This window comes from Aegilops tauschii, chromosome 7 (assembly GCF_002575655.3).
Source record: "Aegilops tauschii subsp. strangulata cultivar AL8/78 chromosome 7, Aet v6.0, whole genome shotgun sequence".
NCBI classification, from domain to species: domain Eukaryota; kingdom Viridiplantae; phylum Streptophyta; class Magnoliopsida; order Poales; family Poaceae; genus Aegilops; species Aegilops tauschii.
Genome location: NC_053041.3, coordinates 465,690,851 through 465,710,527, shown reverse-complemented (window position 1 = coordinate 465,710,527; position 19,677 = coordinate 465,690,851). Strand labels below are relative to the sequence as shown.

Here is a 19,677-nt window from a genome sequence, read left to right as displayed (position 1 = left end):
AAGTCTTTAGGTGAAACATGACACAAGATAAATCCAACGAAGAGATTGGTGGATTTAAAATATCTCATTCTTGACAACATGTGAAACATGAAACGCGAACTCAAATTGTCAAGAATGACAGAACACCACCTCAAATGATAAGGTAGAACGAATTGCACTTTAGAATGCAAGATGAAGAATGCTTGGACTCCACAAAACAAAACATGTGTTGAACACCATGTTTATTTTAGAGTATAGCTTGGCGGATCTTAACTCCGAGAGAAATCTTGAAGAACAATTGAAGAATGAAAAGAATCCTTGCAATGATTTAGATGGAGCTTCGCGCGAGTTAACTGAGAGAGATTGGAACTCCGGAAAAAAAGGTGAACAACTTAGCACTGACAAATTGATATCACAAATGAACTCCAAAAGAAGGGATTAAACACTTGGATGAAACAAGAATAAGAATTATGTTATGTGTATCCTTCACCAATTTAGATTGATGACAAGCAACGGATTTGGCATACTACTTATTCTCGTAGAAAGGATTAAGATAGATATAGCGCAAACTTGAGAAAAGTCTCCAACGATCCGCCGGTAGGATTGGAAAGAGCGAATGAATTGATATGATAACCAAGGAAGAGAACTCTTGAACGAACCACCGTAAGGATTAAAAGAACGAACGAAAAAAAACACATCACCAGGAAGAATTAGAAAATGAACGAAGGTGCTTGAGAGAATTTAAATACAAGTGGACGAATAGATCATGTGCTGATTAGAGAATACTTGGACGATGCACCGGTAAGATTTGGAGAACGAGAGCTAAAACTGGAATGAATAATTCTGAGATGATGGGCTCCAGAGAATCAAACTGAAAAGACTCCTGAATTGCTCCGGATGGGTGAAAAAAATTCTCGCAAATCGAAAACAATTATGAGAGGATGGCATCAAGCTAGAACCATGAATCTTCAAGAGAATGGACAAGATTTAAGGGAAACTCTTCTTCAGTCTTCAAAATCCGAGAATGACAACGAGAAACCACCATGAATTGTTGAGATACTCCGGGATGAAAATTAGAAAGGTTGAACCAACGATGAAAAGAATTTGAAAAATCTTGGAAAAGACATATGACTGATGATAACCCATTCTTACATCAAACTTTGAAAAGAATTTTAGAAGCTCCGGGAAAATTAGAAGAGTCAGGTAAGATCCTGGGAAAAGACCTGTGGGTTAGCGCCCACTCAAAAGAAACACCGTTGGAATGATTTAAAAGAAAGATTGCGCCGGTCGAATTAAATGGCTCAAAAGAGATAACAGCCTCGAGATAGCTTGAACGGATTGGGAATGGAAATGTGAATTTTCTGAGATATCTTGTACACTCCGGAACCAATGAAAATAGTGAGAGGTGAATGATTGAGAGGTGCACCGGTATGAGAAAGCATTGAAGCAAGGAAAGGAATATGATCAACACTGAAAGCTTGAATGGAATCCACCGGAGAAGAAATAACAACGAAGGATGATGAACTTGAAGCTTCGTTAGTATCTTCATGGGAAATCATCGGATCAGAACATTGATTGAAAAGAATGAAGGGACTTCACATGAATAAAATGGATACTTGGTTAAGACATCTGATTCCTTCAAGGAAAAGGGTGGGAGGGCGGGAAAAACAAAGGCAACTTGGGATGGATGAAACAAACACCGTTGAGAAAACTTAGAGTTGATCTTGCGGATGGGGAGAATGATGGGATCATCTTGAAGAGAAGCGCACCGGTTAGAAATAGAATTGGGATGGCACTCTTGATGACCAAGAAGGATTAACACTCCCATAGAAATATGAGAACACCGCTTAGAATAAGGTATGGAATCAACACTTGGCATTGAAGCAACTCGAATACCACAAAACAAAACAAAAACAAAGGATTTGGCTTGCAGAATAAGCCGGAAACAGACATATGATAGATCCCATATTGTATCATGTGTGTGTTGGAAAGATATCCTACGAGATACTTGAATTCCCACTTATAAACTCCCGAAACTTTCTGGTTATGCAATCTGGTGTTGGGGATACAGGGGACGCAATATATCTCACCCAAACAAACAATACCTAGATCCAGCTGTATCCATCCGTCAACACATAACCAAGAAAACTCCGGAAATCGTGTACCTCAACCTTCGAAAAGCATCCGTTATACGAGTTATGGCAATACTCCCGAACTCCCGCCCCAGTACTGGGTGGCGTCGAGGTGATCTCACCAACAACTACATAAAAGAGTTTTTCGATGTCGGCGAAACTAAGGTATTCCAGAACTGCAACGATAAAATTGTGACGACAACACCTCGGAGCTCAACTCCCCGGGACACTGCCACAACCCCTAAATGTCAGGAGGCACCAAGAACAATGTTCTCGTCACAAAACCATCGGAACGATTCCAAGATACCCGCGTGATCCTAAAATTTTTTTAGTGAAATTTGAGGAGAGAAAAGTCGAAACTTCTACGTCAGGAGGCCTCAGAAGAGCGACGAAGGGACTGAGGAGTAAAAAGAATCCTACTCTCCGGTATATATAATCCTAAGACTCAAAACATTTTTGTTCTAGACTCAACAACGCCAGCGATTCGATCAAGCAGGGGGCTCCTAAGTCGGGGATGGCTCTGATTACCAACTTGTAACGCCCACGATGCGGCTATATCTCCCACGTGTCGAGGCACGACTTGGAGGCATAACCGCATGGTGGTTTTGTCGCAAGAAGGGTCATCTTCACACAATCCCATGTAATGAACAAGAACGGGATAAAGAGAGTTCGCTTACAATCGCCACTTCACACAATACATAAATAAATTCATACATCATTCAAGATACACACATAGACCGACTACGGTCAAATCCAAATAAAAAGAAGATAACCCCAAATGCTAGATCCCCGATTGTCCCAACTGGGCTCCACTACTGATCATCAGGAAACGAAACATAGTAACAACCAAGTTCCTTGTCGAACTCCCACTTGAATTCGGTAGCATCGCCTGCACTGGCGTCAACGGCACCTGCAACTGTTTGGAAGTATCTGGTGAGTCACGAGGACTCAGCAATCTCACACCCGCGAGATCAAGACTATTTAAGCTTATGGGTAGGAAAGGGTAGTGAGGTGGAGCTGCAGCAAGCACTAGCATGTATGGTGGCTAACATACGCAAATAAGAGCGAGAAGAGAAGAAACGCAACGATCGAGAGGCTAGAAGTGATCGAGAAGTGATCCTGAAACTACTTACGCACAACCATAACACAAGAACCGTGTTCACTTCCCGGACTCCGCCGAAAAGAGACCATCACGGCTACACACACGGTTGATGCATTTTAATTAAGTCAAGTGTCAAGTTCTCTACAACCGGACATTAACAAATTCCCATCTGCCACATATCCGCGGGCACGGCTCTCGAAAGTTTATACCCTGCAGGGGTGTCCCAACTTAGCCCATTATAAGCTCTCACGGTCAACGAAGGATATTCCTTCTCCCGGGAAGACCCGATCAGTCTCGGAATCCCGGTTTACAAGACATTTCGACAATGGTAAAACAAGACCAGCAAAGCCGCCCGATGTGCCGACAAATCCCGATAGGAGCTGCACATATCTCGTTCTCAGGGCAACACCGGATGAGACTAGCTACAAGTAAAACCAGCCCTCAAGTTTCCCCAAGGTGGCCTCGCAGGCAGCTCGGTTCGGACCAACACTCGAAGGAGCACTGGCCCGGGGGGTTAAAATAAAGATGACCCTCGAGTCTGCAGAACTCAAGGGAAAAAGGCTTAGGTGGCAAATGTTAAAACCAAGGTTGGGCCTTGCTGGAGGAGCTTTATTCAAAGCGAACTGTCAAGGGGGTCCCATAAACCACCCAACCGCGTAAGGAACGCAAAATCAAGGAACATAACACCGGTATGACGGAAACTAGGGCGGCAAGAGTGGAACAAAACACCAGGCATAAGGCCGAGCCTTCCACCCTTTACCAAGTATATAGATGCATTAATTAAATAAGAGATATTGTGATATCCCAACATAAACATGTTCCAACATGGAGCAATCTTCAACTTCACCTTCAACTAGCAACGCTATAAGAAGGGCTGAGCAAAAGCGGTAACTTAGCCAAACAACGGTTTGCTAGGAAAGGATGGTTAGAGGCTTGACATGGCAATATGGGAGGCATGATATAGCAAGTGGTAGGTAGCGCAGCATAGCAAAAGAGCGAACAACTAGCAAGCAAAGATAGAAGTGATTTCGAGGGTATGGTCATCTTGCCTGAAATCCCGCTAGGAAGAAGATCAAGTCCATGAAGAAGACAAACAGACGGAGTCGAACGAATCCTCACAACTCCGGCATGAAACCGAAGCTAACGAGAGAAGCAACCCGGAAAGAAACAAACAACATAGTAAACAACCACCACATACACATGGCATGATGCACAAACAAGTATGATGCATGTCCGATTTAATGAGGCATGGCATGGCAAAGTGCATAAACAATACTACAAATTAAGTGGAGCTCAATATGCAACGAGTTGCATATTGACGAAACACCACATCAAATATTTAGTTCTCTCTCATTTATGTACCCAACAATATTAGAAGTTATTAAACATGGCAAGAGGTGAAGCATCATTACTAACTATTTAGGCAAGTTTAAATGAGGCCGGAAACACAAACAACAATTCCGGAAAATCCCCATGTCATTTAGCAATTTTAAAGCAAACATCAATTTTAGACATTTTAAATGTTGTTATCATGATGCGGATGACATATACAAGTTTATGGAATTTTATGAAAATGTTGACATGAGCATGTTATGAAGCATTTGGTCACCATGGCGGAACGAAACGTGTGCCACGGCAACGAATCCGAAAATGATGTCACAGCAACATATCGGTTCCGATAGCTCACGGAGATACCGGTGCAAAAGAAGTGGGCGTGAGCGTGTCATGCAAGGATGGTCGGGTGCTCCCGGATTCCGAGTTCCCACGGGACGGCGGCATGGCAAACGAGGAATGTGCAAAGACCTCTCTTGGACACGGTGCAAACACGAGCATCTCATACAACACACATGCATTCGTTCACGGGCGTCGTCTCGGGGTTATACCTTCGAAGCGTGCCTTTCGGAACGGATCAAGTTCGTTGAGGGAAGTAGTGGTGCACGGGCCGTAGTTGTACACGGGTCTTCGGCGATGGTAGTGGTACATGGTCGTAGAGGAACTTGGCGTATCCGGGGGCTCCGGATGTCGCGGTACTTGGCGAATCTACGTAGTCGTACACGTTCAAGAAGACACTTATGCGGCGTCGTGGAACTTGGCGCATCCAAAGGGTACTTGGCGGGTCCGAGGTCTCCGGCCGTAGTGGTACTTGCTGTTACATGTAGCCGAACTTGAGGTGCTCCTAGCGTCGGACTTGCGGCGTTGGACAGAACCATGGCGAGGTTCAGCAGCTACCCCACGTCCATGACGAAAATGGAGCTCGGGCACGGAGTCGAAGCAGCAAGCAGGGGCGTGTGTGGAGCAACAGCACAACATCAGCAGAGGCCATGGCGACATGGGGCCTTGGGCGCCATCGGGGTGGAAGGCGAACTCGGGGTCCGGCAGCCGCAAGGCGACGAGGACGAGGCTCGTCGGGGTAGCAGGGCGAAAGGCAGAGCAGAGGCGCGGCGCTGGAGCTTGAGGGCGCGGGGCAGCGACGGTGGAGGCGCTGGCTGGTCGTCTCCTCGAGCAGGAGGCAGGGAAGGAACCGCGCGAGGGAGGAGGTCGAGGACGAGGTTTGACGGCTCGGGTAGCGCGCGGCAGAAGGAGCAGCTCCGGCAATGGCGCTCACCAGCGCGGCGCTGGAGACGGCAAGGGAGCGACGACGAGCCGAAGGACGGCGAGGATGAGGGAGCTCCTCTCCCTGGCGCGAGGAGGGGAACGAGTGGGCGGAAAGGGGATCGAGGCGCAGATGGCATCGGGCGGCAGCCGTGAGCAGCCGTAGAAGGGAAGGCATCGAGCACGAGGGCTCTGCTCCTCTCTCTGGCGATGTGTGGCGGCGCGAGGGAAGGAGGAGGAGTGATCGATGGGAATTGGGGATCGGGCGCTGGGTGCGGCTAGGGTTAGGAGGGGTTTTAGTGGGTTGTGGGAACGGGTCGGTCTGGTTGGTTAGGCCCAAGAGGCCTAGCTGGGCTCTCTCTCTCTCTCTCTCCCTCATATTCTTTAGCAGAAAAGAATTAGAGAGAACAAAAGAAAGAGAGGGTTCCGGAAAGAATTTGCGCATGCGGACAATTTTCGCGGACTCATAAAAATGAGCTTGATCCAAGAAAAATAGAAAGTGAGCATGGGCGTGAAGTTGAATTCAAACTCATTTGAATTATTTTCAAATGAGTGTAGGAAGGAAGTGGGTATTTGGTAGATCCAAAAATGTTGAGAATTTTGGAAGAGCCTCGATAAATGAGATGAGAATTGTTGGCAAAGTTTGAGGCAAGGAATTGAGGTAGAAAAATGCATGGAACTTAAACTGTAAGTGTGTTATGGTTTATTCCTAAAGGATGGAATATTTATCATAGCTCCCTAATAATATTGGGAGGGTAATTGTTATAAAGAGAAATCACCATGTGCGTTTCCCTCGATTTAAATGGATCGAAGATCCATACAATTTATTTAGATGAGTTTTTAAAATTAATGATATGATGGCATGATGACATGATGAAATGCAAGAGATGGCATGATGAATGCACAAAAAAAACAAATCACACGACAAAACTCGGAATAGCTGGAAGTCTTCTGGAGCGTCTGTCTCGGGGCGTTACAACACTCCACCACTACGAGAGGATCTCGTCCCGAGATCTAGGATGGCATCGGAGAGAAACGGAAGAGGAAGAGGTAAAACAAAGTTGCTTCTTTGACAAACGAGTGAAACCACGAACCTTGAGAGGTTAAATAATTTAAAGAAGAATACAATGGAGATGAACGCGATTGCAAACACTCCGTTAGATAAGAGGAACCTGGGATACGACGAGAACCAAGAGGTTAAGTGACAAGATAGATATTTAAACCACTCCGGTTAAAACAAGATAGGGAAGGAATAAGAATGATATAATTTGGGCAGCACTGACTGTAAATGGAAGGAATTGAACATGATCTTGACAAGATGAGAGGATACTCGATGAAATTAACAACACACTGTCTCCGGAACTAATGAAAGAATGGCACAAGGGGTAAGAAAGATTTCAGACAGCCCTCCGGTTGAGGAAGGAGACAAAACTTGATAAGATGAGAGAACTCGAATGAAAACACAACACTCCGGCTAAACGGATAGGAAAGGAAAAAATTACATGATCTTGACAAAACAAGATGATTGGTCGAAGAGAGCAACATCAGAAAGCCTCCGAAAACAATGCATGATAGTTAGATAGTTGGAGTGAATAGAACGAAGAATGAAACCAACATCTCCTACCATAAATGACTTTTAAAGAGCATCATTACGAAGTAGGATTGAACGGAGTTGTTGGAAAACCAACAACGAAAAGAATAAGCTTGTAGTGGGCTTATGGAAAAAACTTCTCAAAATTATGAGGTGACAAACGGACACTAAAGGAAGGCATTGGTTTGAGTGAGAGCACCAAGGCGATGAAAAACTTCTTTCACCAAGAGGATAGGAGAAAACTTGGATCATTGATAAGCACCATAATAGCAACATTCCTTAGGGAAGGCTTTAGGTGAAACATGACACAAGATAAATCCAACGAAGAGATTGGTGGATTTAAAATATCTCATTCTTGACAACATGTGAAACATGAAACGCGAACTCAAATTGTCAAGAATGACATAACACCACCTCAAATGATAAGGTAGAACGAATTGCACTTTAGAATGCAAGATGAAGAATGCTTGGACTCCACAAAACAAAACATGTGTTGAACACCATGTTTATTTTAGAGTATAGCTTGGCGGATCTTAACTCCGAGAGAAATCTTGAAGAATAATTGAAGAATGAAAAGAATCCTTGCAATGATTTAGATGGAGCTTCGCGTGAGTTAACTGAGAGAGATTGGAACTCCGGAAACAAAAGGTGAACAACTTAGCACTGACAAATTGATATCACAAATGAACTCCAAAAGAAGGGATTAAACACTTGGATGAAACAAGAATAAGAATTATGTTATGTGTATCCTTCACCAATTTAGATTGATGACAAGCAACGGATTTGGCATACTACTTATTCTCGTAGAAAGGATTAAGATAGATATAGCGCAAACTTGAGAAAAGTCTCCAACGATCCGCCGGTAGGATTGGAAAGAGCGAATGAATTGATATGATAACCAAGGAAGAGAACTCTTGAACGAACCACTGTAAGGATTAAAAGAACGAACGAAAAAAACACATCACCAGGAAGAATTGGAAAATGAACGAAGGTGCTTGAGAGAATTTAAATACAAGTGGACGAATAGATCACGAGCAATTTAGAGAATACTTGGACGATGCACCGGTAAGATTTGGAGAACGAGCGCTAAAACTGGAATGAATAATTCTGAGATGATGGGCTCCGGAGAATCAAACTGAAAAGACTCCTGAATTGCTCCGGATGGGTGAAAAAAATTCTCGCAAATCGAAAACAATTATGAGAGGATGGCATCAAGCTAGAACCATGAATCTTCAAGAGAATGGACAAGATTTAAGGGAAACTCTTCTTCAGTCTTCAAAATCCGAGAATGACAACGAGAAACCACCATGAATTGTTGAGATACTCCGGGATGAAAATTAGAAAGGTTGAACCAACGATGAAAAGAATTTGAAAGATCTTGGAAAAGACATATGACTGATGATAACCCATTCTTACATCAAACTTTGAAAAGAATTTTAGAAGCTCCGGGAAAATTAGAAGAGTCAGGTAAGATCCTGGGAAAAGACCTGTGGGTTAGGGCCCACTCAAAAGAAACACCGTTGGAATGATTTAAAAGAAAGATTGCGCCGGTCGAATTAAATGGCTCAAAAGAGATAACAGCCTCGAGATAGCTTGAACGGATTGGGAATGGAAATGTGAATTTTCTGAGATATCTTGTACACTCCGGAACCAATGAAAATAGTGAGAGGTGAATGATTGAGAGGTGCACCGGTATGAGAAAGCATTGAAGCGAGGAAAGGAATATGATCAACACTGAAAGCTTGAATGGAATCCACCGGAGAAGAAATAACAACGAAGGATGATGAACTTGAAGCTTCGTTAGTATCTTCATGGGAAATCATCGGATCAGAACATTGATTGAAAAGAATGAAGGGACTTCACATGAATAAAATGGATACTTGGTTAAGACATCTGATTCCTTGAAGGAAAAGGGTGGGAGGGCGGGAAAAACAAAGGCAACTTGGGATGGATGAAACAAACACCGTTGAGAAAACTTAGAGTTGATCTTGCGGATGGGGAGAATGATGGGATCATCTTGAAGAGAAGCGCACCGGTTAGAAATAGAATTGGGATGGCACTCTTGATGACCAAGAAGGATTAACACTCCCATAGAAATATGAGAACACCGCTTAGAATAAGGTATGGAATCAACACTTGGCATTGAAGCAACTCGAATACCACAAAACAAAACAAAAACAAAGGATTTAGCTTGCAGAATAAGCCGGAAACAGACATATGATAGATCCCATATCGTATCATGTGTGTGTTGGAAAGATATCCTACGAGATACTTGAATTCCCACTTATAAACTCCCGAAACTTTCTGGTTATGCAATCTGGTGTTGGGGATACAGGGGACGCAATATATCTCACCCAAACAAACAATACCTAGATCCAGCTGTATCCATCCGTCAACACATAACCAAGAAAACTCCGGAAATCGTGTACCTCAACCTTCGAAAAGCATCCGTTATACGAGTTATGGCAATACTCCCGAACTCCCGCCCCAGTACTGGGTGGCGTCGAGGTGATCTCACCAACAACTGCATAAAAGAGTTTTTCGATGTCGGTGAAACTAAGGTATTCCAGAACTGCAACGATAAAATTGTGACGACAACACCTCGGAGCTCAACTCCCCGGGACACTGCCACAACCCCTAAATGTCAGGAGGCACCAAGAACAATGTTCTCGTCACAAAACCATCGGAACGATTCCAAGATACCCGCGTGATCCTAAATTTTTTTTAGTGAAATTTGAGGAGAGAAAAGTCGAAACTTCTACGTCAGGAGGCCTCAGAAGAGCGACGAAGGGACTGAGGAGTAAAAAGAATCCTACTCTCCGATATATATAATCCTAAGACTCAAAACATTTTTGTTCTAGACTCAACAACGCCAGCGATTCGATCAGGCAGGGGGCTCCTAAGTCGGGGATGGCTCTGATTACCAACTTGTAACGCCCACGATGCGGCTATATCTCCCACATGTCGAGGCACGACTTGGAGGCATAACCGCATGGTGGTTTTGTCGCAAGAAGGGTCATCTTCACACAATCCCATGTAATGAACAAGAATGGGATAAAGAGAGTTCGCTTACAATCGCCACTTCACACAATACATAAATAAATTCATACATCATTCAAGATACACACATAGACCGACTACGGTCAAATCCAAATAAAAAGAAGATGACCCCAAATGTTAGATCCCCGATCGTCCCAACTGGGCTCCACTACTGGTCATCAGGAAATGAAACATATTAACAACCAAGTTCCTCGTCGAACTCCCACTTGAATTCGGTAGCATCGCCTGCACTGGCGTCAACGGCACCTGCAACTGTTTGGAAGTATCTGGTGAGTCACGAGGACTCAGCAATCTCACACCTGCGAGATCAAGACTATTTAAGCTTATGGGTAGGAAAGGGTAGTGAGGTGGAGCTGCAGCAAGCACTAGCATGTATGGTGGCTAACATACGCAAATAAGAGCGAGAAGAGAAGCAACGCAATGATCGAGAGGCTAGAAGTGATCGAGAAGTGATCCTGAAACTACTTACGCACAACCATAACACAAGAACCGTGTTCACTTCCCGGACTCCGCCGAAAAGAGACCATCACGGCTACACACACGGTTGATGCATTTTAATTAAGTCAAGTGTCAAGTTCTCTACAACCGGACATTAACAAATTCCCATCTGCCACATAACCGCGGGCACGGCTCTCGAAAGTTTATACCCTGCAGGGGTGTCCCAACTTAGCCCATTATAAGCTCTCACGGTCAACGAAGGATATTCCTTCCCCCGGGAAGACCCAATCAGTCTCGGAATCCCGGTTTACAAGACATTTCGACAATGGTAAAACAAGACCAGCAAAGCCGCCCGATGTGCCGACAAATCCCGATAGGAGCTGTACATATCTCGTTCTTAGGGCAACACCGGATGAGACTAGCTACGAGTAAAACCAGCCCTCAAGTTTCCCCAAGGTGGCCCCGCAGGCAGCCCGGTTCGGACCAACACTTGAAGGAGCACTGGCCCGGGGGGGTTAAAATAAAGATGACCCTCGAGTCTGCAGAACTCAAGGAAAAAAAGCTTAGGTGGCAAATGTTAAAACCAAGGTTGGGCCTTGCTGGAGGAGTTTTATTCAAAGCGAACTGTCAAGGGGGTCCCATAAATCACCCAACCGCGTAAGGAACGCAAAATCAAGGAACATAACACCGGTATGACGGAAACTAGGGCGGCAAGAGTGGAACAAAACACCAGGCATAAGGCCGAGCCTTCCACCCTTTACCGAGTATATAGATGCATTAATTAAATAAGAGATATTGTGATATCCCAACATAAACATGTTCCAACATGGAGCAATCTTCAACTTCACCTGCAACTAGCAACGCTATAAGAAGGGTTGAGCAAAAGCGGTAACTTAGCCAAACAACGGTTTGCTAGGAAAGGGTGGTTAGAGGCTTGACATGGCAATATGGGAGGCATGATATAGCAAGTGGTAGGTAGCGCAGCATAGCAAAAGAGCGAACAACTAGCAAGCAAAGATAGAAGTGATTTCGAGGGTATGGTCATCTTGCCTGAAATCCCGCTAGGAAGAAGATCAAGTCCATGAAGAAGACAAACAGACGGAGTCGAACGAATCCTCACAACTCCGGAATGAAACCGAAGCTAACGAGAGAAGCAATCCGGAAAGAAACAAACAACATAGTAAACAACCACCACATACACATGGCATGATGCACAAACAAGTATGATGCATGTCCGATTTAATGAGGCATGGCTTGGCAAAGTGCATAAACAATACTACAAATTAAGTGGAGCTCAATATGCAACGAGTTGCATATTGACGAAACACCACATCAAATATTTAGTTCTCTCTCATTTATGTACCCAACAATATTAGAAGTTATTAAACATGGCAAGAGGTGAAGCATCATTACTAACTATTTAGGCAAGTTTAAATGAGGCCGGAAACACAAACAACAATTCCGGAAAATCCCCATGTCATTTAGCAATTTTAATGCAAACATCAATTTTAGACATTTTAAATGTTGTTATCATGATGCGGATGACATATACAAGTTTATGGAATTTTATGAAAATGTTGACATGAGCATGTTATGAAGCATTTGGTCACCATGGCGGAACGAAACGTGTGCCACGGCAACGAATCCGAAAATGATGTCACAGCAACATATCGGTTCCGATAGCTCACGGAGATACCGGTGCAAAAGAAGTGGGCGTGAGCGTGTCATGCAAGGATGGTCGGGTGCTCCCGGATTCCGGGTTCCCACGGGACGGCGGCATGGCAAACGAGGAACGTGCAAAGACCTCTCTCGGACACGGTGCAAACACGAGCATCTCATACAACACACATGCATTCGTTCACGGGCGTCGTCTCGGGGTTATACCTTCGAAGCGTGCCTTTCGGAACGGATCAAGTTCGTTGAGGGAAGTAATGGTGCACGGGCCGTAGTTGTACACGGGTCTTCGGCGATGGTAGTGGTACACGGTCGTAGAGGAACTTGGCGTATCCGGGGGCTCCGGATGTCGCGGTACTTGGCGAATCTACGTAGTCGTACATGTTCAAGAAGACACTTATGCGGCGTCGTGGAACTTGGCGCATCCAAAGGGTACTTGACGGGTCCGAGGTCTCCGGCCGTAGTGGTACTTGCTGTTACATGTAGCCGAACTTGAGGTGCTCCTGGCGTCGGACTTGCGGCGTTGGACAGAACCATGGTGAGGTTCAGCAGCTACCCCACGTCCATGACGAAAAACGGAGCTCGGGCACGGAGTCGAAGCAGCAAGCAGGGGCGTGTGTGGAGCAACAGCACAACATCAACAGAGGCCATGGCGACATGGGGCCTTGGGCGCCATCGGGGTGGAAGGAGAACTCGGGGTCCGGCAGCAGCAAGGCGACGAGGACGAGGCTCGTCGGGGCAGCAGGGCGAAAGGCAGAGCTGAGACGCGGCGCTGGAGCTTGAGGGCGCGGGGCAGCGACGGTGGAGGCGCTGGCTGGTCGTCTCCTCGAGCAGGAGGCAGGGAAGGAACCGCGCGAGGGAGGAGGTCGAGGACGAGGCTTGACGGCTCGGGTAGCGCGCGGCTGAAGGAGCAGCTCCGGCAGTGGCGCTCACCAGCGCGGTGCCGGAGACGGCAAGGGAGCGACGACGAGCCGAAGGACGGCGAGGACGAGGGAGCTCCTCTCCCTGGCGCGAGGAGGGGAACGAGTGGGCGGAAAGGGGATCGAGGCGCAGATGGCATCGGGCGGCAGCCGCGAGCAGCTGTAGAAGGGAAGGCGTCGAGCACGAGGGCTCTGCTCCTCTCTCTGGCGATGTGTGGCGGCGTGAGGGAAGGAGGAGGAGTGATCGATGGGAATTGGGGATCGGGCGCTGGGTGCGGCTAGGGTTAGGAGGGGTTTTAGTGGGCTGTGGGAACGGGTCGGTCTGGTTGGTTAGGCCCAAGAGGCCTAGTTGGGCTCTCTCTCTCTCTCTCATATTCTTTAGCAGAAAAGAATTAGAGAGAAGAAAAGAAAGAGAGGGTTCGGGAAAGAATTTGCGCATGCGGACAATTTTCGCGGACTCATAAAAATGAGGTTGATCCAAGAAAAATAGAAAGTGAGCATGGGCGTGAAGTTGAATTCAAACTCATTTGAATTATTTTCAAATGAGTGTAGGAAGGAAGTGGGTGATCCAAAAATGTTGAGAATTTTGGAAGAGCCTCGATAAATGAGATGAGAATTGTTGGCAAAGTTTGAGGCAAGGAATTGAGGTAGAAAAATGCATGGAACTTAAACTATAAGTGTGTTATGGTTTATTCCTAAAGGATGGAATATTTATCATAGCTCCCTAATAATATTGGGAGGTTAATTGTTATAAAGAGAAATCACCATGTGCGTTTCCCTCGATTTAAATGGATCGAAGATCGATACAATTTATTTAGATGAGTTTTTGAAATTAATGATATGATGGCATGATGACATGATGAAATGCAAGAGATGGCATGATGAATCCACAAACAAAACAAATCACACGATAAAACTCGGAATAGCTGGAAGTCTTCTGGAGCGTCGGTCTCGGGGCGTTACAAAAACCCTCAGTTAGATAAGCCGCGGCCCACAGTCTCCTCTTCTTATACATCCGTCTCAACCATGTTACTGTTTTTTCCGACTGCCATCTTTTGGAAAACGTGTGCCATCTCTCCTCAAACGTGGCCGTGGACGTGCTCTAGTACAGAAGAGTTCGGAACTCCTTCAAGGACTTGTGACTGAGGTGAATCTTCATATTTTTTTCTATATGCCACGTACATATACGGTGCCACACGTCTGGCAAGACTTGGCGAATTGCCTTGATCATCGCAGCGTCGGCGTCTGTGATAAAACTCTTCGGCATCTTTTGACACATGGACCTCAAAAAAGTCTCCAGCAGCCACACATATGTCTCTTCGGTCTCGTCCGAAACTATGGCACAAGCAAAAACAGTGGTCTACCGGTGATTGTTAAGACCAACAAAGGGTATGAATGGCATACCATACCGGTTCATCTTGTACATGCTGTCAAATACAAGCACGTCGCCGAAGTCCTCATAGTCATGACGAGACTGGGAGTCACACCAGAACATCCTATTCATATGTCCTTCCTTGTCTAGTTTGTACTCGAAAAAGAAGCTAGGATCCCTCTGTTTCCTACTGGCCATGATGCCTATGACTGTGGCAGCATCACCTTTTGAAAGCAGCTTCCTCTTCTCCCTGGCGCAAAGGTTGTATATTTCACGCCTGGTAAAACCAACACCGCCATACCATACATGTTTGCTGATGAAGGAATCCATCATGTCGTGAATTCTAATCCCTGCAGCTCCCATGGACAGTATCTCAGCTCTCTGGTACTCTTTGATTTTTCTGTGGGACCAAAGAAAAGGTACCTCGTCCGATCCTGCCAAGATATGGCTATGCTTGTCCTCAAAACTATCAACATACCAAACCCCACGCTTTTGGTCAAGCTTCACGGTCAGGTGCGCTTCGCAGTGGCGGCGTGTCTCGGGTCTGAGCCTACGGCTGTGTCCTTCCTCGGTTAGCAACCTGCTGTCACGTTTTCCTTGTCTGGAACAAACAAACCGCCTATAACGCATATGACGTGACTCGGTTTTGCTATACCTGACCCTATTCTTTCTAATGCTGAAACCATTATCTCTAGCATAGCTGTTGTAGAAATCATACGCAGCCTCGTGAGACGTAAAAGTCATTTGTATTATCTGCATGAACATATCCCTCTTATCATCTGCACTAGAAGTATCTTGGACATTCTTTTTCCCCTCAACTTCTGTCACCTACACAATCATAACATAGCCATGAAAACAGTTTTCTATGGTATAACATTACTTCCATACAACATTGATTACATACATACCTCACTCATGATGACCGACGATTGCGACTCCCCAGAATCAGGTGCAGCTAATGATTCGACATCAAGGCCTGTCTCTGCGTCGGATTCACCGTAATAGTCGTACGCATTATGACATTCGGAAATGAGCTGAAAAATATAACACAAATACATAAGTACTTATCATATAATATTTCAGGATTAATTCAATTTGCATGCATGCCAACAAAAAAATCCACTTCCATACCTGACTAATGTAATCTTCATTCGAGATCTCTGAGTTGTTTTCCTCATCATCATCATGCTCATTGTTTTCCTGACCATCATCATGTTCATCCATCTATAAATTTTCAAAATATAATATTGTCGGATGCCACCAAAAAATTACAACATGATAATGCCACTCACATTAAGATCTTCCAATACGTTCCCATTCTCTGACCTATCTCCACGATCTGAATTTTCATCATCTGACCAATCTTCTATCCAGTCTTTCATCAGTTCTCCAAACTCCATGTCATACATCATATCAGTTAACTCATCGTCCGCCATTTCCTACAACAATTAATATGTATCATCACATGTGCAAACATCATCAATACTGACATATACAACACCTAGCGCACGATCACGGATGTTAAATAAACTACACCAACCGGAGAGCGCCCCAACCGAGGGCGTTCAGATCGTGCACACAACCGACGCCAACGACCTCTGATCGCCCATGGATCCTCCCCCCTCTCCACACCGAGCGGCGTTAAGGTACGTCCCATGAATCCAGTACGTGATCACTTTGGATCGCGAGAAGCAGCGCTACCCATGATAACATGCGCCGTCGGATTCCTAGCCCACGGCACTAGTCGTGATTACTTTGGATCGTCGGATACCTAGGTAAGCCGCCGCATCAAATAACGGAGCCATCGTGCACACAACCGACGGCAACCGACGCTAGGTTAACCCTAGAAAGAAGAAACCCACTTTAGCCCGCGCGATCACTGTGTATATCACGACGAGCAGCACTACCAGAACAAGATCTGCGATGGCCTGGACCGCCAGAAAGCTAGGTTACCCGCCCCGCTAGGTTAACCACTACGACGAAAACAGTGGCAGTTCGTTTGATACTGCCGCGAGCGAGACAAACGTGGAGAAACGGGATGCGGTACCTGCGAGCGCTGGAGGTTGACGACGGTGCCGCGCGCGCTCTCGGACGAGATCGCCGGCGATAAGATCGCTGCCGCCGATATTCCTACAGAACCTCACCAGAATGATGGAGGAGCTGCGTGAATGATGGAGCTGCGTGATTGATTGAGCTGCGTGATTGATGGATCGGCCGTCGGCAGGTCCTACCTGGTCGTGGGGTCGTGTCATCTTTTTTTTCGGGATGTCACCGTATACATACGTATGGGTCATACGGGTTATACGGGGCTTGGATATGGGCTACGGGGCTTGGATATGGGCAGCGGCGGACCGGAGAAAAAATAGATAGCGGGGGTCAAGAATACCCCTAAAAAATTGAGTTAGGGGGTGCACCGGAGCAAGCCTCATCGGGGGTAGGCAAGCAAGTCTCATGGGGGAGTGTGTTTAAAGTAAAAGATGGCTTAATGTGTGATGAGAGAGGCAAGCCAGCGCCCATTTCCAAGCGTTGGGATTCTTAAACGGTGCTTAAAATTTTAACCCCTCTCTCGTGATCTCTCTTGGGTCGGTCTAAAGTGTCACAATACGGCAGGGCGGTGTGGTGGATGCCTTTGTTATTTTATGCTTACTGTACCTTTGTTTTTGTTTAATCTCTCTCTCTCTGTGTTCTTTTTCATTTTTACCATGGTGCGTGGCTGTGTGTTGGGAGGGTGAAAAGAGGAGGGCGGTTATAATTGTGCACAGGATACTAGGGGAGGGGAGGGTTAAAAACTGGGGTGCTGGTTCGGTGTTGGGCTTTCCAAGGGGGTGGAGGTGGGTGGGTTTGGGGAATTGGGTTAGAGAAAGATAATCACAGCAATGTGTACTCTACTTGCTTGTTGCTGTTCTCTTGTTGAAATGTCTATGCTTCGTTCGTGTGAAACAAGTCATAATTACTTGGTCCGTATCATATAATTAGTCAGAAGTTTTACACTGACCAAGTGGCCACTGTAGGATATCTTCCCAGTGGGCTATCGAAAACATTGCAGTGGAAAAAAAGGGGCTTTACTGATGAGGATAATGTAGTACTACTGCGTTTAAAAGTTTGAAACAAACTGTACTAAGAAAAATGTTTGAAACAAACTTACTACTCAGATAATGGAGTACCAGTATGTGTAAGATGGAGGGCATCATGCGCTTTCAGAAAAGAGCGTTGGTGAGAAAAAAAATGGATAGTAGAATACTGATCGAACAGTATATTTCTCGACAGAGACTGGCTCGCAGACCGGTGCGTGTGGCATCTGAGAGGAGCATTTTATAAGTTTGAAACGACATTTTCTAAGGTTGTTCTTATCCTTTTTGGACTGCACCCGCAGGAGACATAATGGCACGGGACACCGATCGATACTGGGCCGTCAGGTTAGTGGGCCGGATTTGGTTACCTCCTGACCCCCAATATCATATTGTCATGAAAGTTTGCATGGTAGACAAAAAGGAAAAATGGAAGTTGTTTTTGTGTTCTAAAAACTATATATGAAAGTTTGCATGCACATAGAAAACTTGTTCATCCTTGATGTACAAAAAAGTAGATTTTTTGAATTTTCTTCATTATTTTGGTTTCAATTCATTGTTTATCCAAAATCATTTGAGCTCGTGTCCAATGGATACCCGGCTCATGAGCCTATAGTATTAAAGTTTTTCTTCGTATGTGTATCTCCGGAAGAAACACTATCTTCGTTTTTCCTCCGCCTTCAAAAATTTAATTTCCGAGCTCGCTCGCTAATTTTAGTTTCAGTTTAATCAATTTTTGTTATATCGGCGCAAGAACGAATAAGAACCCAATCTACCTCCTGTGAGATAATTGTATGTAAGAATCATGCCAATCCAACATCCAAATAACGTTCGATAGTCTAGCCATGTTTGCCTGCATGGTGCCTACTTGCGTCCATTGCTTTGCCTTTTTACCCTCCATTCATTTTTGAGTCCTTGACAGCGTCATCGCGACAATGGCCTGGACACCGTCCGGGGGATCGCCGGAGCCCCGAGAGTCTGGGTGTTACTCGGACCAGGCTGGTGTCGGTGAGCAAGTTCCTCCGTCCTCAGACTGTCCAGTCCTGAAGAGTGTAAACATTGCGCGCAGCCGTACGGTAAGAGAGACCTTGGGAAATCCAGGCGCACATGAGGGGTGCGTGTGCCGCTGCCAGTCGTGATCGTCGGCGTTGAGCGACTTCTATCTTTACTGCCAGTTACTAGTGTGCGCCTGCTCAAACAAAGAGGGACAGTGTCACAGTAGAACCTCGCCCCCATTTCCCTACCGGCTTGACTCGGCTGTGCCAGCACGAGATCTGATGCATGGATCTTTTTTTACCGCAACTGGGCCTGCTGCACTCCACACGTGAGTTGTGATACGTTTGAGGTGAAACGATAGTAAAAGTAATTCTTCTTATGGCCAATTAGGGGTGGGGCGCACGGGAGATGATTCGTTCATTGCTACCTGAAGCTGTAAACTCGGCATAGAAGGGGGAAGGAGGAAATCAGTTTTCAACCTGTAGAAGGCTTACAAAAAAAAAAAGGTTGCAACGGTGGTAGGACCGACCCGACCGGCGTTGGTTTCACTTTCCATAGGAGGTATGGTTCATTAAAAGCCTTTTCATGGGAGGTTAATCACAGTGTGCATCCGGAGCAGACTCTGTTATTAGCGGATGCGGGTCCTGATATTCGCGGCGAAATGACAGTCGAGGAGCTCGACATGAAAAAAAGGCAGCTCCAAAACTAAGATGTAACTTTTTATTATTTTTGGTATTTGTTGTACTGCCACGA

At 45.6% G+C, this 19,677-nt stretch overlaps 1 protein-coding gene across 1 annotated transcript; it reads right to left on the bottom strand.

Moving 5' to 3' along the window:
- Positions 1-14,848: 14,848 nt before the first annotated feature.
- LOC109765639 (protein FAR1-RELATED SEQUENCE 5-like) lies at positions 14,849-15,989 on the bottom strand. Its single transcript, XM_040396025.2, has 4 exons — positions 15,984-15,989; positions 15,769-15,894; positions 15,516-15,688; positions 14,849-15,461 (listed from the first exon to the last, which is right to left on the bottom strand). Exons 1-4 carry the CDS (start codon positions 15,987-15,989, stop codon positions 14,849-14,851), a joined length of 918 nt encoding a protein of 305 aa, XP_040251959.2.
- Between the last annotated feature and the right edge of the window lie 3,688 nt (positions 15,990-19,677).

What these genes read in the sequence shown, in the direction of transcription:
- LOC109765639 (XM_040396025.2), bottom strand. An exon ending in CGTCGGTCATCATGAGTGAG is followed by an intron (nt 15,689 to 15,768) that starts GTATGTATGTAA and finishes ATGATTGTGTAG; the next exon opens with GTGACAGAAGTTGAGGGGAA. An exon ending in ATTAGAAAGAATAGGGTCAG is followed by an intron (nt 15,462 to 15,515) that starts GTATAGCAAAAC and finishes TGTTTGTTCCAG; the next exon opens with ACAAGGAAAACGTGACAGCA.